Source organism: Meles meles, chromosome 8 (assembly GCF_922984935.1).
Source record: "Meles meles chromosome 8, mMelMel3.1 paternal haplotype, whole genome shotgun sequence".
NCBI classification, from domain to species: Eukaryota; Metazoa; Chordata; class Mammalia; order Carnivora; family Mustelidae; genus Meles; species Meles meles.
The window spans coordinates 80999728-81027397 of NC_060073.1; the positions used below are offsets into that span (position 1 = coordinate 80999728).

The 27670-nt window shown below is 37.4% G+C and overlaps 1 protein-coding gene across 8 annotated transcripts in view; it reads right to left on the minus strand.

Moving 5' to 3' along the window:
- ARHGAP42 (Rho GTPase activating protein 42) overlaps window positions 1–27670 on the minus strand; it is a 314994-nt gene that overhangs the window by 20440 nt on the left and 266884 nt on the right. For all 8 annotated transcript variants that reach the window (XM_046017388.1, XM_046017387.1, XM_046017393.1 and 5 more), the window contains 7 exons: window positions 22051–22113; window positions 19970–20044; window positions 19182–19266; window positions 18545–18603; window positions 14974–15079; window positions 3339–3498; window positions 1786–1930 (listed from right to left, as the gene is read on the minus strand). In XM_046017388.1, coding sequence (XP_045873344.1) covers window positions 1786–1930; window positions 3339–3498; window positions 14974–15079; window positions 18545–18603; window positions 19182–19266; window positions 19970–20044; window positions 22051–22113 — 693 coding nt within the window. The remainder of the gene's footprint in view (window positions 1–1785; window positions 1931–3338; window positions 3499–14973; window positions 15080–18544; window positions 18604–19181; window positions 19267–19969; window positions 20045–22050; window positions 22114–27670) is intronic.

Below are 27670 nucleotides of genomic sequence, written 5' to 3' on the forward strand. Positions count from 1 at the left end.
CATTCTCCAACTCACATGTGCTCAGTGGCCACCTGATCCCACTGGAATGATAGGCCTGAACCCCATATGGAAAACCATTGTCAGTTCTGGAGAACCGCTTTAAAACATGCATTTCAGGGGCACCTGGGTGGCTCAGTGGGTTAAGCCTCTGCCTTCGGCCCAGGTCATGATCTCAGGGTCCTGGGATCGAGCCCCGCATCGGGCTCTCTGTTCAGCAGGGAGCCTGCTTCCCCCCTTCTCTCTGCCTGCCTCTCAGTCTATTTGTGATCTCTCTCTCTCTCATATAAATGAATAAAATTTAAAAAAAAAAACAAACCATGCATTTCAACCTAGTGAATGCATTTCTCAATACTATTCAGGGAAGATTTTATATATACTCTGACCCTATGAAATAATGTTACTTCTTGAAGGATTAGCAAGCTACTTGAATTCAGACAAAATTTGCTTCTGGGGACACCTGGGTGGCTCCATTAGTTAAGTGTCCAACCCTGGATCTCAGCTCCGGTCTTGATCTCAGTGTCATGAGTTTGGGTCTTGCATTGGGCTCCATGCCCAGCATGGAGCCTACTTAAAAGAAAAAAAAAAAAAAAAAATTGCTTCTGAAAAAGAACTCCCAAGTAATAGAAATAAGATTCTTTGATGAAATTATAAGAGATCAATGATGGAAGGAGAGATGTTAAAGAGAAGTTTCTGCTGTTTTGTTTGTTTGTTTTTTCCTGATGTTAGGTGACTCTGAGTTATAACGCATCTGAGTCCTCCTTCATTCAAAGGCACCAGTCACATCAGCTGCAAATTAGAAATTGTTCATATTTTTATTTTTATTTATTTATTTTTTTTAAGATTTTATTTATTTATTTGACATAGATCACAAGTAGGCAGAGAGGCAGGCAGAGAGAGAGAGAGAGAAGCAGGCTCCCTGCCGAGCAGAGAGTCCGATGCGGGACTCGATCCCAGGATCCTGAGATCATGACCTGAGCTGAAACCTGTGGCTTAACCCACTGAGCCACCCAGGTGCCCAGAAACTCTTCATATTTTTAAAAGAAGGGATTTTTCCCTCTTCTTGCCAAGATATAGTAATATAAGAAACTGCCTACTTAGCTGAATTATTTTTTTAATGTTCCTAAAAGTAAGATTTAAGAAAAAAAAATCAGAAAAATTATAATAAAATATTCAAACATCTCAATTAAAAGTTAGTGTTTTCTATTAAATACTGACGATGAGAAAAAAACTGGGGGGGGGGCTTGGGACTATAAAGTAAAATGAAACAAGCTTAACACACATTGTGGGCTCAAGCTGCCACCTACTTTGCTCTGGGGTTGGTTCAGAACAGAAAATTAATGATAATGTGTAATGTGGTTTCTCTTTTAATTTCTTTTCTCTCTCTCTTTTAGACACTTTGATACCCAAGAGATGATGCTTTAAGGACATAATGTGAAAAGAAGAAAGAAAATGACTGCTTTAGCCAGAATTTTCTTGTTTCTTCTCTACCACTTTGACAATAGGATAAAACCTGCTACAAAGTAGCACTCAATGTACTTAATAGCAGTTGCAGAAAAAAAGGGCACTGAGCAAACTTTTTTTTTTTTTTTCCTTTGTAGCAGTAATGAATTTGTTTGTACAAAGTACTTTGTAACTATACTGACAAAGAATATATAAATGGGAGAGGAGTGTTGGGAAGACAGTGTCAGTAAAATCATCTATTTATTTCTACCTTAAGGTTTTTAAGGTGAGGTAAGACTAAATCAAAGAATGAAGAAAGCATCTCCCTGCAGCAGGCACACTTACTATCAGGTTCTGCCAAGCACGGTGTATACCTCCCTCTGGGCTTACGGGAACCTGTGGACAGGCAGATTGCTCGTGTCCTTCGGGATCCAGACCGAGACTGAGGCTGAGGAAGAGGAATGCTTGGGTCTGGGGCAGTATGAAAAATCTACATACAAAAAAACAAAACAAAACAAAACAAAACAGAGGTCAGTCAAAGGGGAGTTGCCACTTTCATCATAAAATGGTATTTGTGAGTTAATAAATGATCTTAGAACTATATGTTATTTAATCAGCTTCATGGCAAGAGATGCTTGATACAAAAAATATCCTACTGCAATTATGACTTTTTCTTTACCACTTACACTGAGTAATGTCCGTTCTCTGGGTTTTCTTTTTTATCTTCCCCAGTTTCCCAACAACGAATTTCAGAAGATTTTCCAATAATTTCAAATATGAACAAATGTCTGTGTCAAGACACATAGACTCTTACTACTGTGCTATTTTCTTTTGCCTTCATGCTGAACATAACCTGAAGGGAAGAGGCTCATTCTGTATCATGTCCCCAGCCAAGCAGCTCCTTGCTTCTCAAGAGAAGGTACTGTCATACTGTTGGCCCTGAACTGTCTTGGAACATGACAAGCTGCAGGGAGAAGTCTGAGCACAGCTACAGGATACAGCTGGGTGGTCATGGGTTGTGAGTGCTTGCAACCTTAGATAAACGAAGGATATTCTTCTACAGGTACCAAGAAGGGACCCAGGGAAGGAGAGGGCATAGTCTTTCTCTCACAAAGACTAGACCTAGCATAAATGGATCACAAATGTTTTGAGTTTTAATGGCTGGATTTACTTAACAATCCAATCACTTTGACTTTCTCAATTTCCCATTCCCATAGTTATTCTAAGATCTCAATCTTGTCAAAGAAACCAAGTTTAAAGATCAGAGAGGACTTCAAGACTGTCCCTGGAATTCTTTTCTTTTATTGAGAATATTATTGCTGCTATAATTCCAGGGAGACAAAAAGGTTAAAAATAGACTCAATCACCAAATGATTCTAACAAATTCTCTGAGTATGAACAAAAAATTCACTACACAAATACTAAAAAAGAGAATCTTGAGAAGTAAATGATGTAAAAGGAAAGGAAACCATTTACCTGGAGGATTCTAAGAAGCACTTAAAAACTAAAGAAGAAAAAAAGAAATCAAAGTCCCCATGAAGAAGCAATTTACACATGGGCGCCTGGGTGGCTCAGTGGGTTAAGCCTCTACCTTTTGTTCAGGTCATGATCTCAGGGTCCTGGGATCGAGTCCTGCATCAGCCTCTCTGCTCAGCGTGGAGCCTGCTTCCCCCTCTCTCTTTCTCTGCCTACCTCTCTGCCTACTTGTGATCTCCCTCTGTCAAATAAATAAATAAATAAAATCTTTAAAAAAAAAGAAGCAATTTACACAAAATGTACAAGACTGATACTTTATAAGAATCTGAGATCACAATGAACTCATAGATAATACAAATGGAAAATTCCTTCTTAAAAGCAAAGTACAGGATTTGATACTTCCACACGAAAATCCAGCCTACCTTTTCATAGTGCTCGATCAGAATTTCAACCACAATATTCTGAAATTTAATATTCATCATGGCAGCCACAGTTTCTTCTTGTGCTCTCATGAGAGTTGGGCCAAATATAACACCAAGGTTAGAGACAGTCATGAGATTTTGTTGGCTGTGTAGTGATACTCTGCAAATAAGAACAATAAAAATAGCCCAAGTTGAATGTTTAATAATTAGGCAATGTTCTCATTTACCAAATTTGTGGTGTAAATAAAATGTAAAATATGCCATAATAGGTTAGTTTTTCTAAGTAGTCAGGTTCAGCCACTCCCAATTGGCAAATGTGGGTATAGCCTAAAAAGACAGAAAAAGGGGCGCCTGGGTGGCTCAGTGGGTTAAGCCGCTGCCTTCGGCTCAGGTCATGATCTCGGGGTCCTGGGATCGAGTCCCGCGTCGGGCTCTCTGCTCAGCAGGGAGCCTGCTTCCCTCTCTCTCTCTCTGCCTGCCTCTCTATCTACTTGTGATCTCTCTCTGTCAAATAAATAAATAAAATCTTTAAAAAAAAAAAAAGACAGAAAAAGTTAACATTAGCTAAGTAAAATAATTAATCAATTACTTACTTAATTAAGCTAATTAATTAATTAAGCTTAATTAAAGGAATAAATCTTGAGATTTTAAATCAAATATAATCACCCTAGGGAGATTATAAGTTGTTAGGGATTATCTAGGGTACTACAGTTCTTTTAGAGCAGACGGTTAATATTAGATGGGTTGGAATCATATTCAGATACACTAAAACATATTATTGAGAACCCAGTGCCAGGCATTTTCATACATATTATTGCATTTAATCCTTCCAGGAAGTTAGTTTTTCCTATTGTATAGGTATTTAAAAAAAAAAAAAAAAGCAAAACTGGAGTGCCTGGGTGGTGCAATCAGTTAAGTGTCTGACTCTTGGTTCTGGCTCATATTATGATCTGAGGGTCCTGGGAGGGGCTGCAATGGCCTCTGCATTCTGCACGAGTCTTGTCTTTCTTCTTCCCTCTCTTCCCCTCCCCTCTAACCTTCTCTCTTTTCCTCTCTCAAATAAGTAAATCTTTTTTTTTTAAAGCAAAACTCCTAGGGTAAAAATGATGTACTCCATGTAACAGCAAATTAGGGACAGAGATGTTATTTCAATTCAGGTCTCCTGAATATAAGTCAGGGGTTTTCTTAAGCACCCTACATAAGGCAACTGGCCAATGAATGTTTCTAACCTTCCTTTTCCATTCCATCCATCCACCCATCTATCCTCTCATCCATTCAAAAGTCCCTGAGTGCCTCCTTAGTGCTGGGACTATATTAGGCAAACAGTAAGAAAAGGAGATATGGTATAGCATCAGTGTTGGCTTGAAAATGAAAATGAAAGTGTTAAAGTAAAAATGAAAGCCTCTGGTGTTACTGACTTTAGCAAGTTACCTTACCCCAGAAACTACCAAAAATGACTTTGACTAATTTAATTTGGAAATTAGATATATTCTTTTTTTTTTTTTAAAGATTATTTATTTGAAAGAGTGCATGTACATGGGAGTTGGGGGAAAGGCAGGGGGAAAGAATCTCAAGCAGACTCCTTGCTGAGTGCAGAGCTCGGTCTTAGAACCTTGAAATCATGACCTGAGCTGAAATCAAGAGTCATAGACACTTAACCAACTGAGTCACACAGGTGCCCCAATTGATATATTCTTAAGAAGAAACCTCATTCATTTGATCAATCTTCTAGGTTAACCACTGCCTTTTCTATCTTACTTCTAGACACACTGTCAAAATACAAAGTTCTATAAAGAAGCATAACACGATTATGTTTATACCTAAGTGGGCCTAACTACATTCCGGAAGCAAAAGTAAAATTTTATGGAGAATTCAGGATTTTGAATATTATGCAAATCCTAGCATAGGACAGGAAGAACTGACCGTCTCACTGACTGAATTTTTCCATTGTACCTGAGAGAGTAAGAACTCTTGAAACTAAGAAGCTCTTGGTTAGAATAGGAAGACATTTCATTCCAAATTTTCTTTTTACATAACCAAATATTATATATACACATATTTCTGTATATGCATTATAATACATATTATAATACATATGTGTATTAGTTGCTTAGTATGTATCAGAGCATCTACTAAGAAAGTAGTACGTAAAGTATGTCTGGATTTGAAGCTTGGATCCATCCAACTTCTTAGAAGCTGGGCAGCAATCAGCCAAGTTAGTTACAATCTCTAGGCTTCAGTTTTCTCATCTATGAAGAGTAAGAACCCCTATAGAGTTGATAAGATTAAATAATTTTCTAGGAAATACGATCTCAAAACATTAATCTTCCTTGTAATTAAATTGGCTTTAGTTACTCTTGCTAGAATATGAGTTGCTGGTAGTGTGAGTAAACTGGAATGATATTAATACTGAACTCGTGAGGAAAAAATTTGGAAATCCTAAAAAAATTATAAATAAAAAAATTTGGTTTTGAAAAGGAGGATTTATGACTATGTTGCACAGAAGATGGAATAGTTGGATGAACAATTTTCTCTTCATTAAATTTCACTTCTGCTGATCTAACTCAATCAATATAAACACTTATCACCCCACATTTCCGCTATTTCTACACCTCATTTCCTCAATTTGTTGTAGCGAACAGACATCCAACTGCCCTTTTAAATATTCAAAGTTGGAGTTGAAGAAGATACCACAGATAGCTGTTTAAAGACAAAGAAAATGATTCTCGGAAAGAAGTAATGGTTTATACCATGTCTCAGAGTTAATTAATGGAAATTTGGAATCAATCTTCACAGGTTCTTTAGATAGTGACCAATACAGATCACTTTTAAATTCTCTTTTCTTCAGATATATTAAGGTTGTCAGGGACCATGAGTGATATTACGTGTTTATAGTTTACTTAAGTCACTGGTGATGTGAACAGACATTTCAATAATACTGCTCAGTCAATGGGGATTAACTTTTTGTAGGTTCAGGAAAAAAGCCAAGAATGGTGGTAAAGGATGGGCAAAAGAATTTTAAGCACTCTTCTATGGCCACAAACTATTCCTCTGTTATTCCTGGTACCAAAGCCACGCACATTCATTAAAGGAGGAAGTTTGAGTACATCTAACATTCTGGATAACTAAATAAAAACCTTTTATGGGACAATCATGTATATTTTAAAAGCAATTTAAAAAGACTTTGCTAGAAAATTAGCTTCAATATAACAAGAGAATGCCCATTATGTACAATGTGGTTAAATTTTATAAAGAGGTCACACAATTCAACACATAATTCAAGACTAAATCTGACCAAGAATCCTTCCTCATTGTTTAAAAGAGGTATTGCCAGGAGGGAGGAGTCAAGATGGCAGAGAAATAGCAGGCTGAGACTACATCAGGTAGCAGGAGATCAGGTAGATAGCTTATTTAAACATTGCAAACATCTACAAATCCAATGGGAGATAGAAGAGAAGAACAGCAATTCTAGAAACAGAAAATCAACCACATTCTGAAAGGTAGGACTGGCGGAGAAGTGAATCTAAAACGACGGGAAGATAGACCGCGGGGGGAGGGGCCGGCTCCCGGCAAGCGGCGGAGAAACGGAGCACAAAATCAGGACTTTTAAAAGTCTGTTTCACTGAGGGACATTGCTCCAGAGGCTAAACCGGGGTGAAGCGCACGCGGGGTCAGCATGGCCCCAGGTTCTGTAGGGTCACAGAAGGACCGGGGGCGTCGGAGTGTCGCAGAGCTCGCAGGTGTTAGAACGGAGAAGCCGGCTACAGAGACAGAGCCAAGGACTGAGCTCTCAGCTCGGGGTTACCTTGAACTGGTCACGGGCTGGGTGAGCTCGGAGCGCTGCTAGAGGCTGGGGATACGGGAGTGACTGGGCACTGTCCTCTGGGGGCGCACTGAGGAGTGGGGCCCCGGGCTCTCGGTTGCTCCGGGCTGGAGACTAAGAGGCCACCATTTTCATTCCCGTCCTCCAGAACTCTACGGAAAGCATTCAGGGAATAGAAGCACCCAAAAGCAAACCCCCGAGCGGATTACTTAGTCCCGCCCCCGGTAAGGGCGGTGCAATACCGCCTCGGGCAAAGACACTTGAGAGTCACTACAACATGCCCCTCCCCCAGAAGATCAACAAAATATCCAGACAGGACGAAGTTCATCTATCAAGGAAAGCAGGTTCAATACCTAAGACAGCAGCGGAATTCCAGAGGAGGAGAAAGCAAAGCACGGAACTCATGGCTTTCTCCCCATGATTCTTTATTCTTGTGGTTAATTAAATTTTTGTTTTTCAAATTTTTTCTTTCTTTTTTCTTCTGCCAAATTTTTTAAAACTTTTACCCTTTTCTTCTTTAACTTTTTTGACTAGTTTATATAAAATATATACTTTTTTCTTTGTTTTGTTTAAAAAATTTTTTTTCCCTGAACCTCTTTTTATCCCCTTTCTCCCCCCCACAATTTGGGGTCTCTTCTGATTTTATTACAGTGCATTTTTCTGGGGTCTTTGCCACCCTTTTAGTATTTTATTTGATCCTTCATATCCTCTTACCTGGAGAAAATGACAAGGCGGAAAAAATCACCACAAACAAAAGAACAAGAGGCAGTACTGAAGGCTAGGGACCTAATCAACACAGACATTGGAAATATGTCAGATCAAGAGTTCAGAATGACCATTCTGAAAGTTCTAGCTGGGCTCGAAAAAGGCATGGAAGATATTAGAGAAACCCTCTCTGGAGATATTAAAGCCCTTTCTGGAGAAATTAAAGAACTAAAATCTAACCAAGTTGAAATCAAAAAAGGTATTAATGAGGTGCAATAAAAAATGGAGGCTCTCACTGCTAGGATAAATGAGGCAGAAGAAAGAATTAGTGATATAGAAGACCAAATGACAGAGAATAAAGAAGCTGAGCAAAAGAGGGACAAACAGCTACTGGATCACGAGGGGAGAATTCGAGAGATAAGTGACACCATAAGACGAAACAACACTGGAATAATTGGGATTCCAGAAGAAGAAGAAAGAGATAGGGGAGCAGAAGGTCTATTGGAGAGAATCATTGGAGAGAATTTCCCTAATATGGCAAAGGGAACAAGCATCAAAATCCAGGAGGTGCAGAGAACCCCCCTCGAAGTCAACAAGAATAGGTCCACACCCCGTAGTAAAATTTACAAGTAATAGTAAATATTTACAAGTAAATAATAGTAAATAGTAAAATTTACAAGTCTTAGTGACAAAGAAAAAATCCTGAAAGCAGCCCGGGAAAAGAAGTCTGTAATATACACTGGTAACAATATAAGATTGGTGCGGACTTATCCACAGAGAACTGGCAGGCCAGAAAGAGCTGGCATGATATATTCAGAGCACTAAACGAAAAAACATGCAGCCAAGAATACTCTATCCAGCTAGGCTATCATTGAAAATAGAAGGAGAGATCAAAAGCTTCCAGGACAAACAAAAAATGAAAGAATTTGCAAACACCAAACCAGCTCTACAGGAAATATTGAAAGGAGTCCTCTAAGCAAAGAGAGAGCCTAAAAGTAGTAGATCAGAAAGGTACAGAGACAATATACAGTAACAGTCACCTTACAGGCTAATAATGGCACTAAATTCATATCTCTCAATAGTTACCCTGAATGTTAACGGGCTAAATGCCCCAATCAAAAGACACAGGGTATCAGAATGGATAAAAAAACAAAATCCATCAGTATGTTGCCTACAAGAAACTCATTTTAGACGCGAAGACACCTCCAGATTTAAAATGAGGGGGTGGAAAACAATTTACCATGCTAATGGGCATCAGAAGAAAGCTGGGGTGGCAATTCTTGTATCAGATCAATTAGACTTTAAGCCAAAGACTATAATAAGAGATGAGGAAGGACACTATATCCTACTCAAAGGGTCTGTCCAACAAGAAGATCTAACAATTTTAAATATCTATGCCCCTAATGTCAGAGCAGCCAGCTATATAAACCAATCAATAACAATATCAAAGAAACACATCAATAATAATACAATAATAGTAGGGGACTTTAACACTCCCTTCACTGAAATGGACAGATCATCCAAGCAAAAGATCAACAAGGAAATAAAGGCCTTAAATGACACACTGGACCAGATGGACATCACAGATATATTCAGAATATTTCATCCCAAAGCAACAGAATACACATTCTTCTCTAGTGCACATGGAACATTCTCCAGAATAGATCACATCCTGGGTCACAAATCAGGTCTCAACCGGTATCAAAAGATTAGGATCATTCCCTGCATATTTTCAGACCACAATGCTCTGAAGATAGAACTCAATCACAAGAGGAAAGCTGGAAAGAACCCAAATACATGGAGACTAAACAGCATCCTTCTAAAGAATGAATGGGTCAACCAGGAAATCAAAGAAGAATTGAAAAAATTCATGGAAACAAATGATAATGAAAACACAACAGTTCAAAATCTGTGGGACACAGCAAAGGCAGTCCTGAGAGGAAAATATATAGTGTTACAAGCCTTTCTCAAGAAACAAGAAAGGTCTCAAGTACACAACCTAACCCTTCACCTAAAGGAGCTGGAGAAAGAACAAGAAAGAAACCCTAAACCCAGCAGGAGAAGAGAAATCATAAAGATTAGAGCAGAAATCAATGAAATAGAAACCAAAAGAACAATAGAAAAAAATCAATGAAACTAGGAGCTGGTTCTTTGAAAGAATCAATAAGATTGATAAACCCCTGGCCAGACTCATCAAAAAGAAAAGAGAAAGGACCCAAATCAATAAAGTCATGAATGAAAGAGGAGAGATCACAACTAACACCAAAGAAATACAGACAATTATAAGAACATACTACGAGCAACTCTACGCCAACAAATTTGACAATCTGGAAGAAATGGATGCATTCCTAGAGACATATAAACTACCACAACTGAACCAGGAAGAAACAGAAAACCTGAACAGGCCCATAACCAGTAAGGAGATTGAAATTGTCATCAAAAATCTCCAAACAAACAAAAGCCCAGGGCCAGATGGCTTCCCAGGGGAATTCTAACAAACATTTAAGGAAGAACTAATTCCTATTCTCCTGAAACTGTTCCAAAAAGTAGAAATGGAAGGAAACTTCCAAACTCATTTTATGAGGTCAGCATCATTTGATCCCAAAACCAGACAAGGATCCCACCCAAAAAGAGAATTACAGAACAATATCCTTGATGAACACAGATGCAAAAATTCTCACCAAAATACTAGCCAACAGGATCCAACAGTACATCAAAAGGATTATTCACCACGATCAAGTGGGATTTATTCCAGGGCTGCAGGGTTGGTTCAACATCCGCAAATCAATCAATGTGATAGAACACATGAATAAAAGAAAGAACAAGAACCATATGATACTCTCAATAGATGCTGAAAAAGCATTTGACAAAGTGCAGCATCCCTTCCTGATCAAAACTCTTCAAAGTGTAGGGATAGAGGGCACATACCTCAATATTATCAAAGCCATCTATGAAAAACCCACCGCAAATATCATTCTCAATGGAGAAAAACTGAAAGCTTTTCCGCTAAGGTCAGGAACACGGCAGGGATGTCCATTATCACCACTGCTATTCAAAATAGTACTAGAAGTCCTAGCCTCAGCAATCAGACAACAAAAAGAAATTAAAGGCATCCAAATTGCCAAAGAAGTCAAACTATCACTCTTCGCAGATGATATGATACTATATGTTGAAAACCCAAAGACTCCACTCCAAAACTGCTAGAACTTGTCCAGGAATTCAGTAAAGTGTCAGGATATAAAATCAATGCACAGAAATCAGTTGCATTTGTGTACACCAACAACAAGACAGAAGAAAGAGAAATTAAGGAGTCAATCCCATTTACAATTGCACCCAAAACTGTAAGATACCTAGGAATAAACCTAACCAAAGAGGCTAAGAATCTATATGCAGAAAACTAGAAAGTACTCATGAAAGAAATTGAGGAAGATACAAAGAAATGGAAAAATGTTCCATGCTCCTGGATTGGAAGAATAAATATTGTGAAAATGTCTATGCTACCTAAAGCAATCTACACATTTAATGCAATCCCTATCAAAATATCCCTATCAAAACCATTCATTTTTTTCAAAGAAATGGAACAAATAATCCTCAAATTTATATGGAACCAGAAAAGACCTCGAATAGCCAAAGGAATATTGAAAAAGAAAGCCAAAGTGGGTGGCATTTCAATTCCGGACTTCAAGCTCTATTACAAAGCTGTCATCATCAAGACAGCATGGTACTGGCACAAAAACAGACACATAGATCAGTGGAACAGAATAGAGTGCCCAGAAATAGACCCTCAATTCTATGGTCAACTAATCTTCGACAAAGCAGGAAAGAATGTCCAATGGAAAAAAGACAGCCTCTTCAATAAATGGTGCTGGGAAAATTGGACAGCCACATGCAGAAAAATGAAATTGAACCACTTCCTTACACCACACACGAAAATAGACTCCAAATGGATGAAGGACCTCAATGTGAGAAAGAAATCCATCAAAATCCTTGAAGGGAACACACGGAGCAACCTCTTCGACCTCAGCCGCAGCAACATCTTCCTAGGAACATCGGCAAAGGCAAGGGAAGCAAGGGCAAAATGAACTATTGGGATTTCATCAAGATCAAAAGCTTTTGCACAGCAAAGTAAACAGTTAACAAAACCAAAAGACAACTGACAGAATGGGAAAAGATATTTGCAAACGACATATCAGATAAAGGGCTAGTATCCAAAATCGATATGGAACTTAGAAAACTCAACACCCAAAGAACAAACAATCCAATCAAGAAATGGGCAGAGGATATGAACAGACATTTCTGCAAAGAAGACATCCAGATGGCCAGCAGACACATGAGAAAGTGCTCCCCGTCACCCGGCATCAGGGAAATACAAATCAAAACCACAATGAAGTATCACCTCACACCAGTCAGAATGGTTAAAATTAACAAGTCAGGAAATGACAGATGCTGGCGAGGATGCAGAGAAAGGGGAACCCTCTTCCACTGTTGGTGGGAATGCAAGCTGGTGCAACCTACTCTGGAAAACAGCATGGAGGTTCCTCAAAATGTTGAAAATAGAACTACCCTATGACCTAGCAATTGCCCTACTGGGTATTTACCCTAAAGATACAAACATAGTGATCCGAAGGGGCACGTGCACCCGAATGTTTATAGCAGCAATGTCTATAATAGCCAAACTATGGAAAGAACCTAGATGTCCATCAACAGATGAATGGATAAAGAAGATATGGTATATATACACAATGGAATACTATGCAGCCATCAAAAGAAATGAAACTTGCCATTTGTTATGACGTGGATGGAAGTAGAGGGTATCATGCTTAGTGAAATAAGTCAATCGGAGAAAGACAACTATCATATGATCTCTCTGATATGAGGACGTGGGGATGCAACATGGGGGCTTAGGGAGATAGGAGAAGAATAAATGAAACAAGATGGGATTGGGAGGGAGACAAACCATAAATGACTCTTAATCTCACAAAACAAACTGGGGGTTGCTGGGGGGAGGTGGGGTTGGGAGAGGGAGGAGGGGGTTATGGACATTGGGGAGGGTATGTGCTATTGTGAGTGCTGTGAAGTGTGTAAACCTTGTTGATTCATAGACCTGTACCCCTGGAGATAAAAATACATTATATCTTTATAAAAAAAAAAAAGATAGGATGAAAACCCAACTTTTGTAGCAACATGGACGGGACTGGAAGTTATTATGCTGACTGAAATAAGTCAAGCAGAGAGAGTCAAGTATCATATGGTTTCACTTATTTGTGAAGCATAACAAATGATATGGAGGACATTGGGAGATGGAGAGGAGAAGGAAGTTGAGGGAAATTGGAAGGGGAGGCGAACCATAAGAGACTATGGACTCTGAAAGACAACCTGAGGGTTTTGAAGGGGCGGGGTTGGGAGGTTGGGGGAACCAGGTGGTGGGAAACAGGGAGGGCACATATTGCATGGAGCACTGGGTGTTGTGCAAAAACAATGAATACTGTTACGCTGGAAAAATAAATAAATTGATTTAAAAAAAAAAAGATGTATTGCCATATGCAACAGTTAATAATGAACTTGAAATGATGCAGTTTCTAGTGGATTTCCTTCTTACTTCAAGGGGTAAGAGGTCAATTCATATTCTTATCTGCAGGTTAAGATGAGACTTATTAAAATTTTATGTAGTACTCTTTCAAATGTGCTATCTCAAAGTAGCATAAAGTGGGTAACTACTTATAGTAAGCAACTAAGGAACAACCATTTAATTGTGAATCTCGCTAAGATGGAAAATCTCCTTATTTGTATATGAGCCTGTAAGGGAATTCTTAAGTTTAAAACCTGAATTTGGGGGCACCTGGGTGGTTTAGTTGGTTAAGCATCAATTCTTGGTTTTAGCTCAGGTCATGATCTCAGGATGATGAGATCAAGGCCTGTGTCAGGCTCCGTGCTCAGTGGGCAGACTGATGGAGATTCTCTCCCTCTTCTTCTCCCTCTACTCCTCCCCTTGCTCTCTCTCAAATAAATAAATAAACTTAAAAAAAAAATCTGAATTTGGACTTTTGTTTACAGTAGCATGGCAAATGCATGTGTGTGTGCGTATGAAAAAGAGAGAAACTTTAGGCAGATTTATGAGGCCACAGTACCTACATATTTGTTCAAACATAATTCTACATGATTCTGGAAAGGTATATTTTTGCATAAAATCAAGATTTAAATCAGTACACTTAGAATAAAGCAGATTATCTTCCATGTGAATGTGAGCAAGCCTCATTCAATCAGCTGAAAGTCTTAAAAAAGACTGAAGTCCTCTGAGGAGGAGGGGATCCTGCTTCCAGACCGCCTTGGACTGCAGCTGCAATGTTAACTCTTCCCTGAGTCTCTAGACTACCAGCTGCCCTGCAGATTTCAGACTTACCAGCCTTCACAATAGTGCAGGTCAGTTCCTTGCAATCAATCTCTCTCTCATATACACACACAAAATACACACACAAACACTATATATATATATATATATATATATATATATATATATATAGACACACACGTATAGCTACATACATACACACACACGATCATCCTATTGGTTCTGTTCCTCTGTAGAAACTTGATTAATATGATATCTATTTATCTGGATTTTTAAATACATATATGAACTAATAGCAGAGTCAGAAAAATCTTCAGAGACCAAGTGATGCTATGAATTCAGAGAAAGACATTAACATTAGAGTGGCAATTTGACCTGGCAAAACCTGTTGATACTAGTCACACAGAGAAGTGATCTTCAAACTTAGGGCTTATGATGCATCTGAAGGAACTGGGGGGAAAAAAAAACATATACTCCTTCATATATTGTTAAGTTGACATGTAAGGTTTTTGTCATCAGTTTAACAGTTGAAATTAACATTAGCTAATCCTTTGCGCAGTGTAAACATACACAGAACACACACACTCACACAGATATATCTTAAAAATAAAGTGTCACATCTTTTTTAAAAGCATATTCCATAGACTGATTATAACAACAGTGTTGCACCACCATCATACACTTTTGAAAGACATGAACAAGTCTAACTTTAACAGCTGAACAAGTAGTTAGGTGAAAAACATAAATCAGAGAATTACTTGACAAGGTGTTTTATTAAGATGTCCAGCATCTCTCTGTTTTTTTCTGGTAGTTTGTGCACCAGTGCATGTACAGCTTCCACCCGGTAGTTTTGGTCATCAGATTCTATAACATAAAGGTTTCAAATGTTCAAGTTTAAATTGCATTAAAATGTGTATATAATCTAGTAATTACAACTTAACATCTAAACATTACAACCACTCCCACCTTCATGCCTTATAAACATTACTTCATGAAGTAAGTATTATCACTAACACTGGCTTAGAGCAATTGAGTGACTTGACCATGGTCATGAAGTTAGTTAAGTAAAGAATTTAAACTAGCCCATTCTAGCTAATCCAGACCTGTGCTTGTAGCCACTGAACTTCCATACATCCATAACTCATCACCTCCTTTGTTTTTGCTACACAAGGACCGAATCAAAACTTCAGCAATGTGAGTGATCACAGGAATTGTTACAGACAGCCTAATGTGCCAGGCAATATAATATACCTTATCACACAGAAACCTCCTAGTGACTCCTTCAGACAAAGAAAGAAGGCATTCCTTTCCAAATTTTATAGATTTAAAGACAACAGGGAATTACATTTCTGAAGTGTCAGGGTTGCTATGTCAACAAAGGCCTAATACATTTGAAGCCCATGTTGACAATGGTAAAATCTGAAAAGTAAAAAACCATCTAAAGAAAGCCAGGCAAAAGCCAATACACTGTCATGTCAGCTAGAGAAACATCTGACACTTCAGAATGAAGAAAATTCTAAAGTGACCCTGCCATGCCCTTTCCCTAAAAATGCCCAAAAGGAGGTGAGGAAAGAGCCTGGCTCAAACTGGGCCAAACAAACACAAGGGCTCCCAGGGGTTGGAATGGAGATAGCAAAACTATGATCTGTCTGCTTATATATGTGGAAAGGCATAACATGTAAGACCAGGGTTGATGTGACCAAATGTGCTCCAAAGCTAAGAAAATCCGACTGGAAAGGGAGATATAAATAAGGCAGATACGCTGCAAAGAACAGAGAGGAGAGACCCTCCTAAAAGTATGGGAAGAGAAACATCAATTTACATTTTTGTACTTCGTAGCTGTGGCCTGTGAAAGGCCTGATCCATACTCTGGCAGGGAATCCTGTGAGATTGCTTGTAATTTCTGATTAACTTCCCCCTTTTACAGAGCTGAATTTCCAAATAATATCTAATTTTATTATCTTATTATCTGGTACATGGGATTATCCTTGACCCAGACAAAAGATGAATTCTTATCTATAAGAATATATTTCAATTATCATGGTAGTGAATTATTTATTTGCCATGGAAGTAGAGAAAAATAGCTTACAGCCAAATGTTTCTATTAAAACAAGCTGTTCATTTAGCTACTTAAGCTAAGTGGCTCAAATGCCATTTGTTGTAACACAAAATTTCTGTAAGAGTTCTAGGGTAGAGTAAAAAAAAAAAATTGGCTTGAAGTTCTGATTTTGCCATCAATTTACTAGTGTTCTTGGACAAAGTCACTGGCCCACTCAGGGACCTAGTCAATAAAATGAGAGGTCAGTTCTACATTTTCCAAGTTTTGTTTATCTAATAAAGATAGATTTTGATGAAAAGAATATAGATTGGAGAGCTTTCAGGAGAAAGCTAAGTGGTATAGGTGTTTATGAGATCATGTGGTCAGTCATGAATGCTGGATTGAAAACCAAGGTCACTCAATGTTATCTGACACTTATCAGCAGACAACATTTCCTGTGACATTACAATGTGTGATAATAAATTAATGCAACTGCTTTCTTTCTTGGGACTGTGAAAAATGCTTTGTACAGTCACACCTCATATATCTTAACAATGAAAGGCTAAGTCCTGATTGTTACATGTTGTGATGGGCTCAGATGGCAACCCAGCACTTTGGTCTCAATGTTTTAAAAGTACATATTTCTAATTTCTTAGGTTACATGTTTTTACTGAGTCCCTCCTCACAATTTTTGAATTTAGCCTATCTATCTCTCTCTCTATATATATCCCATTATAGCATTCATAGACCCAAATAAATGACATAGATACATGATCCTTATCAATAAATGGGGGGAAAAGGATTGATGAAAGTGCCTGTTACCTGCCAAAAATACCTGACTCTTCTCTTCAGGTTTAGGAATATAGTGTGTAGTATGAGTAGGTAGCATACCTGACCGTACATATTTGTAGTCTTGTCTATTTAACCATAAAGTTGTTCTTATAAGAAACTAACATTCATCAATTGAGTAAAATATAATTAAAATAATTCTTCTTACCACACTAGTCACCCCAAGGAATTCTTATTAAGTGGCAAAATATTCTATTTCATTCTGCAAGTTTTTTTAAAAAATCAAGCTAAGGGCACACTTGATTCCCTTTATCTATTTCTCCTATTCCCCAACCACCTCTCCTCTGGCAACCACCAGTTAGTTCTTTATATTGAAGAGTGTTTCTTTTTTGTCTTTTTCTTTGTTTTGTTTCTTAAATTCCACATATGAATGAAATCACATAGTATTGATCTTTCTCTGTCTGCCTTATTTTACTTAGTACTATATTGTCTAGGTCCAGCCACATTGCTGCAAATGTCAAGATTTCATTCTCTCTTATGGTTTAGTGATATTCCATTGTGCATATATACCATATCTTCTTTATCCATTCACATACTGATGGACACTTCTGCTGTTGCCATGTCTTGGCCATTGTAAATAATGTTACAACAAATATAAGGGTGTGCATATCTTTCTGAATTGGTGTTTTCATATTCTTTGGGTAAATACTCAATAGTGGAATTACTGGATTATATGGTAATTCTATTTTTAATATTTTGAGGAAACTCCATATTGTTTTCCAGAGTGTCTACAACCAGTTTGCATTCCCACCAGCAGAGCAAGAGGGTTCCCCTTTCTCCACATCCTCACCAACAACTGTTGTTTCCTGTGTTGTTTAATTTTTCTGACAGGTATGAAGTGATATCTCATTGTAGTTTTGATTTGTATTTCCCTCATGATAAGTGATGTTGAGCATCTTTTCATGTATTTAATGTCCATCTGTATGTCTACTTTGGAAAAAGATCTACTCAGGGCCTCTGCCACTTTTTTAATCAAATTGTTTTTGTAGTGTTGAGCTGTGTAAGTTCTTTATGTATTTTGGATATTAACCCCTTACTGGATATATCATTTGCAAATATTTTCTGCCATTCAGTAGGCTGCCTTTCTGTTTTGTTGATGATTTCCTTCATTGTGCAAAACTTATTTCATTTTTGGTGTAGTCCCAATATTTAATTGTGCTTTTTATTTCCCTTGCCAGAGAAGACATATCTAGGAAAATGTTTCTCCAATCAATGTTAAAGAATTACTGCCTATGTCTTCTAGCGTTATGGTTTTTAGGTCTTTAATACATCATTCACAACTTATTAGTTTACAAACCATACTGTCAGCTATTAAATATCAGATTGACAGTTTCTTAAGTAATATGTAGGACAATCTTAACTAGTTGGTTTAAATTTACACCTCTAAGTGATATAGCATAAAATTACATCAATCATAATACATCCAACAGAAGTGTACTTACTAACTGCAACAATAAAATCTTTGTGTAACTTGTAAGTCATCAATGGTTCTGCAAGGCATCTAAAATGGATAAAGAAGCAGGCATTAGAATGGTAATATCTTTTTTATTTCCCCTGAACTTTCAGTGTTTCTTTAAGAGTTGGGTATTAGGGAGTAAGATCAAGTCCTAGGAGGGCTGCTCTAGGCAGTCCCAGAATGCAGACCTCAAAAGACACAAAGGCCTTATAGTAATTCTTGGCACAACTGTACTAAAAAGGGGAGGGATTTTTTTCACTTTGTGAGAACTACTGAACCACAATAGCAAAATCTCTCTCAGATATTGGGACAAACAAAACAAAAGACAACTTTTAGTTTCAACTTTAAAAAAATAAAATATGAAAACACCACATATAATATGAAACAAAGTATTATTTAGTATTCATAAAATACTGTAGCCTCTTAAGTTTATTATTTGAAATAGAATGTATAAGCTCCAAAACACTAAATATAAACATTACTACCTTATGTTATTTCACCTGAAGTGAAGGAATTATTCTAAGTAGTGAAGTTCATGCACAGGAGCTCTGAGGAATCACATGGCAACTGCCCAAGGAAGCAAGAGAGACATCACAGGCAGAATAGAGTTAAACCTTCCTTACCTGAGGTAGTTTTTTAGTCCACTTGTTATTGTCTTATTATCCCACAATTCAATATCAATGTCAATATCAGGAGGGGATTTGGGAGCTGAAAAGAGTAAAAAATAAGGTGTGTAAACTATGCAATTCAAAACATCATTCACACCATAAAGAAGATGGACACAAACCTAAGTAGGTCAAGGAGAGAGAGACACTTATTCCTTAGAGTGCCAACAGTTCAGGATTGTTGTTTGTGTGAACTGATGCAAATCTTATTTTGATGCTTTATAAACCTCAAAGATTTCTTGTGGAATAATAGGGTTCCAAATCAAATTATTGTTAATTGCTAACATCACAGAGTACTTACCATCTGCCAAGAATACTTCGAAGTATGTTATATGAATTAACAATCCTCATAGTTCTCAATGAGGCAGGCACTATTATTATCCCCATTTTATGAATGAGAAGGTTGAGGCACAAAAGAGGTTAATAAATTACCCAAGGTCACAGAGCTTTTAAATGGCAAGTTAGGATTCCAAATTAGGCAATCTGAATCCAGTATCCATAAATCTCACTGCACCTCTAGTTAATCAAAGGACACTTGAGAAAAAGTCCAACATTATAAAAAAGATCCCTCCCAAATTCTGATTGTTCGTCTATTATAACTGAACCTTAAAAGCTGAATGCAAATATTAATTTTAAATATTAATTGAAAATATTCAAAGATAAGCAGTAGTATAATTCTCAAAGAAAGCTATGGTTTGGATTATCTATAATACAAAAATTAAGTAACCAGTTCATCCAAAACTTACAAAATGTTGTGTTCATGAGTTTCTGAACTTTGGAGTTTACTCCTCCTATTCGGTAGAGGCCTAAAATAGTGATGCCTAATGAAAAAGAAAAATCACAAGAGAATGGCTTGAGACTATCAGCACAAGTACAAAATGTTAAAAGCTTCAGGCATATACTTATACTGAATTTGAAAGCAACTTGCTCCGTTTTGCAGTTTAACTTCAGCAAATCTACCCTAGAAACACCCACAACACATATTTCTCAGAGAAGACACTGAATAGTATCCAAAAGTCTTTCAAATATCTTCAAAGTAGCAAAGTACCCCTGTTCATTTACCACTATTTGAATGCAAAAAGCATTAAGAAGGAAAATGATAATCAGTATTTTTTTTTTGTTGTTTTTTAATGTATTCATTTATTTTTTTTTTCCATTTTATTTATTTTTTCAGCGTAACAGTATTCATTCTTTTTGCACAACACCCAGTGCTCCATGCAAAACGTGCCCTCCCCATTACCCACCACCTGTTCCCCCAACCTCCCACCCCTGACCCTTCAAAACCCTCAGGTTGTTTTTCAGAGTCCATAGTCTCTTATGGTTCGCCTCCCCTCCCCAATGTCCATAGCCCGCTCCCCCTCTCCCAATCCCACCTCCCCCCAGCAACCCCCAGTTTGTTTTGTGAGATTAAGAGTCATTTATGGTTTGTCTCCCTCCCAATCCCATCTTGTTTCATTTATTCTTCTCCTATCCCCCTACCCTAGTATCCAAAATCTATAAGGAACTTAGCAAACTCAACACCCAAAGAACAAACAATCCAATCAAGAAATGGGCAGAGGACATGAACAGACATTTCTGCAAAGAAGACATCCAGATGGCCAACAGACACATGAAAAAGTGCTCCACGTCACTCGGCATCAGGGAAATACAAATCAAAACCACAATGAGATATCACCTCACACCAGTCAGAATGGCTAAAATTAACAAGTCAGGAAATGACAGATGCTGGCGAGGATGTGGAGAAAGGGGAACCCTCCTCCACTGTTGGTGGGAATGCAAGCTGGTCCAACCACTCTGGAAAACAGCATGGAGGTTCCTCAAAATGTTGAAAATAGAACTACCCTATGACCCAGCAATTGCACTACTGGGTATTTACCCTAAAGATACAAACATAGTGATCCGAAGGGGCACGTGTACCCGAATGTTTATAGCAGCAATGTCTACAATAGCCAGACTATGGAAAGAACCTAGATGTCCATCAACAGATGAATGGATAAAGATGTGGTATATATACACAATGGAATACTATGCAGCCATCAAAAGAAATGAAATCTTGCCATTTGCGACGACGTGGATGGAACTAGAGCGTATCATGCTTAGTGAAATAAGTCAATCGGAGAAAGACAACTATCATATGATAATCAGTATTTCTCATCCTCTATTTCTTCAGTCATGGAGTCCTGCATGTTGAAGAGTTGGAAGGCATTTACATCTTCATTTTGAAGATGAGGAAACAGATTCAGAGAATTTAAGAAATACACTTAACTTCTCAAAACTTCTATGTGGCAGCACCAAAATCTGAGCCTAAGTTCACAGAATTTCAAAGCCTAATATGAGTTTTGTTTAGACAAGTTTTCCTGTAATTAAAAGAATGTAATATGTACCTGGAGTGGGCTTCAGGTGAGAGGTCATGACTACAGAGAGGAAAGGTACTAGAATTGTGACTGACTGAAATCACTGAGGGAAAGAATATAAAGGAGGAAGACAAGTTCTTTAAGAACCTTACTCCACTAAAGTTTGAAAAAAAATCAAAGATGTGCTTATAGTAATAAAAAACACAAAGTCTATCAATAAGAAGTAAAGAAAGCCTTTATAAAGGAAAATCATTAAAAAGAAATACAGGGTAAACTGTATATTTATTTGTATAGTTATTTTTATATTTATATATATATTTATATGTATAGTTATTTGTATATTTAAGTAACTTGTTCATTTATATACTTGAAGTTAATTTCATGTTAATGATGAATTTTTGAGAGGTTTCTATATAAGAATGAACTATAAGAACTACATAACAGTAATAATGTACCTGTTAGACAACACTTACCTCTTGTTTCTATAGCCTGAATGCATTTTCTCACAAAGTTGAACCCTGCTTCATTTAAGTACACTGAAAATAAAAGAAAATCACAGTAAGGGTTTATGCCCAACTTCCATTACCCCGTAGTTGGCTCTGTTGTTTTAGTACTTAATGCACAGTTTTAGTTAAGAGTCTGAATTTTTTTTTGGGGGGGGGGTGGGGAGAGTAGAAGTAGAGAGGTTCACAGTCACCAAAGTTACCATATAAACTTGATCCCTTAGAAAACACAGATTCTGTAAATGTGTTATACTGATCCTGTCTGTTTTTTCTAAAATCAGCATTATCTTTCGTTAGATGTGTTTCCAGATGATACAAGCAAATGTACTAAGAAAAAAACACCTTTATTGTGTGTTGGTAATTATATTGCAGAGCTATTCACATATTCTTTTTCATGGGATTCTTAAAACATTATGAGGTAGAGAGAAAGTTTTGTAATCTTATGATGGTTCACTGGGTTGCTGAAAACTTCACTTTGTTCTAAGATTAAGAGCCAGGATTCTAATACAGATCTCCTGAATCCAAGCCCAATATTCTTTCTCTTGCATTTTTTATCATATGCAAAGTAATTCAAAATACATGTAGTTCACCAAAAATCTCCCAAAGAGCCTACATTATGAAAAAGCAATTTATTTTCATGGCTTTTGCAAGATTTTAAATCTGTTCTAATTTTCTTAAGTTTTTGAGGCCAGATCAAATTAGACTGTTTGTTTTTTTTTTTAAGATTTAATTTAAGAATACCAAGTAATACCCTGAGGAAAAATTCAAATGTTTTATTGGTTCTATAATGAAATTTTTATCACACATGGTAGAAATATATTTCTTAATATTCTCAAATAAAAATGAAAATAATTCAAATAAATACAATTAAAACTGGTTTCCAATTAAAGATGGTAGATTAGAAGGAGGCTGGAAGAAGGTGGAGTAAGAGGATCCTAAGCTTGCCTTGTCTCATGAATACAACTAGGTAACACTCACGTTAATGTAGTAGCCCAGAAAATGAAGACTGGCAACAAACTCTACAGTTAAAGGCAGAGAAGCGTCCACATCAAAGAGGGTAGAAAGGGTGAAGACATAGTGGGGAGCAAAACAGAGGTGGCCATCTGTGGTCAGGAGGGAGCCACAGGCACAGAGAATGGTGAGAAACAGACTAACATACCAGGAAACTCACACTGGAGAGATGAATCCTCCTAACATATGGCTTTAAAAGCAAGAAGAGCTGAATTTATTGGTTTCTTACAAGTAAGAGGGATTTAAAACCTAGAATCTTAAAAATCAGCTGGCTCCATTTTGGAAGAGCCCTGAGGGCAATAGGAAGATGAGTCCTGCCCTGAAAGAGACAGCATGACAAACAGCCCTCCAGATATAAGGTAGAAGCAGCACTTTGAAAAACACCTGGGACGTATAGTAGGGAGAGTTATTTACTCATTTCAGAGCATGTCCAGAGGAAGACTCTTTCAGGAACAAAGGAGCTAGCAGGTGACACTGCCCTCCCCCACCCTTCAGCATAAACACATGGTTACCTGCAGAAACCAACAGGAAGCTCACTATGTAACTGGCTTACACTAAGCCCCACACCCTAGTGCTTTGGCATATGCACCCTTTCCACTCATGCTTGCATCAGTCCCAGCAATGCAGGCTACCCTCCTCAGAAATACAGTGCAAACCTTATCAATACTGCATCTTCCCACCCATGCATTTTGCAAGACTGCAGTTCTGGCAATAGCAGCTGCAGGCGCTGTGGAAGTTCGGGGAGCACCATGTTAAAACTGCACAATCCACTCACAAGGAATGCCAGGGTCCTGGAAGCTACAAGTATCATTCATAAACAGAGTACACCTTGTTAAAACTTCATACCACCAAAAAAACACAAAAAAAACCAAAAAAAAAACCCAAACCAAAACTGCATACCACATTCCCACCAGGGACAAAATGCTGTCCACAACAGGCAAAGAAAGCCTCTGCAGAAAACTGGACTGAAGGAAGAAGCCACCAGAAAAAAACAGCAGAGCACATGCAACACACATAAGAGACACCATGTGAAGCTCAGGCTCTGGGGAATAGGGGAAACTGTACTGCAGGGCACTATAGGACCTCTTCTTCATAAGGCTGCTACATTCAAGAGGAGGAGATCTAGCTGACTTTCTTGACACAAAGAGTTAGGAAAAATGAGAAGACAGAGGAATATATCTCAAATGGGAAAAAAAAAGACAAAAATGACAGTAAAATACTTAAGAGAAATGGGTAAAAGTAAAATTCCTGACAGAGAATCTAAAATACTGATCATAAAGACTTACTCCACTTGAGAAAAGGGCAGAGAATGTAAGTGAGATGCTTAACAAAGAGATAAAAAAGAACAAATCAGAGATGAAGACAACAACAAATGAAATTAAAAATACACTAGTTGGAATAAATAGCAGGCTAGAGGAAACAGTAATGAATGTGCAACCTGAAAGGAAAAAAAAAAAAAATCATGCAAAATGAGAACACACTTGGGCGCCTGGGTGGCTCAGTGGTTTAAGCCGCTGCCTTCGGCTCAGGTCATGATCTCAGGGTCCTGGGATTGAGTCCCGCTTCGGGCTCTCTGCTCAGCAGGGAGCCTGCTTCCCTCTCACTCTCTCTGCCTGACTCTCTGCCTACTTGTGATCTCTCTCTGTTAAATAAATAAATAAAATCTTAAAAAAAAAAATGAGAACACACTTAGGGAACTCAGTGACTTCATCAAGTGTAATAACATTTGCATTATAGGTTTTCCAGAAGAACAATAAAAGGGATCAGAAAATTTATGTGAAGAAAAATAGCCAAAAAGTTTCCAAATCTGGGGAAGAAACAGATATCTGGATCCAGGAGGCAGATATCCCCCCAAAAAATCAATCCAAGAACAAGAACACCGAGACAAAAAGTAACTAAAATGGCAAAAACTAGTGATAAAGAATTTTAAAAGCAGCAAGAGAAAAGAAGATAGTTACATACTAGGGAAATGCCATAAAGGTTTGAGTGGATTTTTCAGCAGAAACTTTGGAGGACAAAAGAAAGTGGCATGATATATTCAAAGTGTTAATAGGAAAAAAAAATGCAGCCAAAAATACTCTTTTCAGCAAGACTATCATTCAGAATACGAGAGATAGTTTCTCAGACAAACAAAAGCTGAAGTAGTTCATGTCCACTAAACCAGCCCTACAAGAAATATTAAGGAAATACCTGGAATGGAAAGGAAAGACCATAAGTAGGAGTATTAAAAGCAGGAAACACAAAAGCAGTAAGAAATGTATCTCTGTTAAAAAAGAGTGAAAGCACTCACAAAATAGAAGAATATATACCTATGATATATACCAGGTACATGTCATATACCTGAAACATGGTGGGGGGGGGGACGGTAAGAAGAAACAATGAGTTCTAATTTAAGTGACATATACTGAACATGAACTGCTATATGTAGAAGATGTTCTACATGAACCTAATGGTAACCACAGATCAAAACATAGTAAGAGATACAAAGAATAAAAAGAAAGAAATCCAAGTTTATCAATAAAGAAAGAGAGCAAGAGAAGAAAGGATCACAGAAAAATCACTTTGAAAGTAAGTGGACTAAAAGCTCCAATCAAAAGATACAGGGTGATGGAATGGGCAGAAAAACAAGCCCATCTATATGCTGCCTACAAGAGACTCCTTTCAGAACTGAAGACCCATGCAGACTGAAAGTGAGGGGCTGGAAAAACATTTCATACAAATGGAAGTCAAAATGAAACCAGAGTAGTTATACTTACATCAGATGAATTACACTTTAAAACAAAGACAATAGCAAGAGAATAATGACACTATATAATAACAAAAAGAATAATCCAATAAGAGGATACAACAATTCTAAATATTTATGCACCCAACATGGGAGTACCCAAATACATAAAACAGTTAATAACAAACATAAAGGAACTAATTGATACATTAATAGTAGGGGATTTTAATACCCCACTTTATATCAATGGACAGATCATATAAATAGAAAATCAACATGAAAACTGGCTTTGAATAACACACTGGACCAGATGGATTTCACAGATCCATTCAGAACATTCTATGCTAAAACAGCAGAATACACATTCTTTTCAAGTGCACATGGAATACATTCAGAATACATCACATATTGGGCCACAAACAAGACTCAACAAATTAAAAAATATTAAAGCCACACCATGCATCTTTCCTGACCACAATGCTATGAGAAAAGAGATCAGTGACAAGGAAAAAAATCTGGAAAGAGCAAAAATAATGGAGGTTAGGTAACATGCTATTAACCAATGAATGGATAAACCAATACATAAAAGAAGAATAAAAAATTACATGGAGAGAAATGAAAATGAAAACATAATGGTGGAAAACCTTTGGGATACAGCGAAAGTGGTCCAAAGAGTGAAATTTAGCAATACAGGCCTACCTCAAGAAGCAAGAAAAATCTCAAATAAACAAACCAACTGTTTACATCTAAAAGAGCTATAAAAAGAGGACCAAACAACACCCAAAGCCAGCAAAAAGAAGGAAATAATAAAGATTAGGGCAGAAATAAATATTAATAGAAACTAAAATTTAAAAAAATTGAAGAGATCAATGAAACCAGGAACTGGTACTTTGAAAAGATCAACAAAACTGATAAACCTCTAGCTACACTCATCAAAGAGAGAGAAAGTGACAGAGAGTGAAAGAACAAATAAAATCACAAATGAAAAAGGAGAATAAGAACTGATACTACAAGAAATACGAACAAGTGAAAATTATGAAAAATTATATGCCAACAAATTGGACCTTCTAGGAGAGATGGACAAATTCATAGAAACATATATCCTATGAAAACTGAACCAGAAAGAAAATTTGAACAGATTGATAACCAACAAACAGATTGAATCAGTAATCAAAAAAATCCCAAAAAACACAAGTTCAGGACCAGATGGCTTCAAAGGTAAACTCTACCAAACACTTAAGAGTTAATACTACAGTTTGGTGATTGTGGCCACTGCTGCAACAAACAAATGGATAAAGAAGATATGGTCCAGGGGCGCCTGGGTGGCTCAGTGGGTTAAAGCCTCTGCCTTCGGCTCGGGTCATGATCCCAGGGCTCTGGAATCGAGCCCCGCATCGGGCTCTCTGCTCTGTGGACAGCCTGCTTCCTCCTCTCTCTCTCTGACTGCCTCTCTGCCTACTTGCGATCTCTGTCTGTCGAATAAATAAATAAAATCTTAAAAAAAAAAAAAAGATATGGTCCATATATACAAAGGAATATTATGCTTCCATCAGAAAGGATGAAATGAAATTACAAATAAAAAAAAGAAGAAGAAGAAGAGTTAATACCTATTCTTCTCAAAATTTCCAAAAAATAAAACAGGAAGGAAGGAAAACTTTCAGAGTCATTCTGTGGCTCCAGGATTACCGGGTACTAAAATTAGATTAAGACATCACAAAACAAAAAAACAAACAAACAACTAAAGAACTACATGCCAATATCTATGATCAACACGGATGCAAAAATCCTTAACAGAATATTAGCAAACCAAACTCAACAATACATTAAAAAAATTTTCACCACAATCAAATGGGA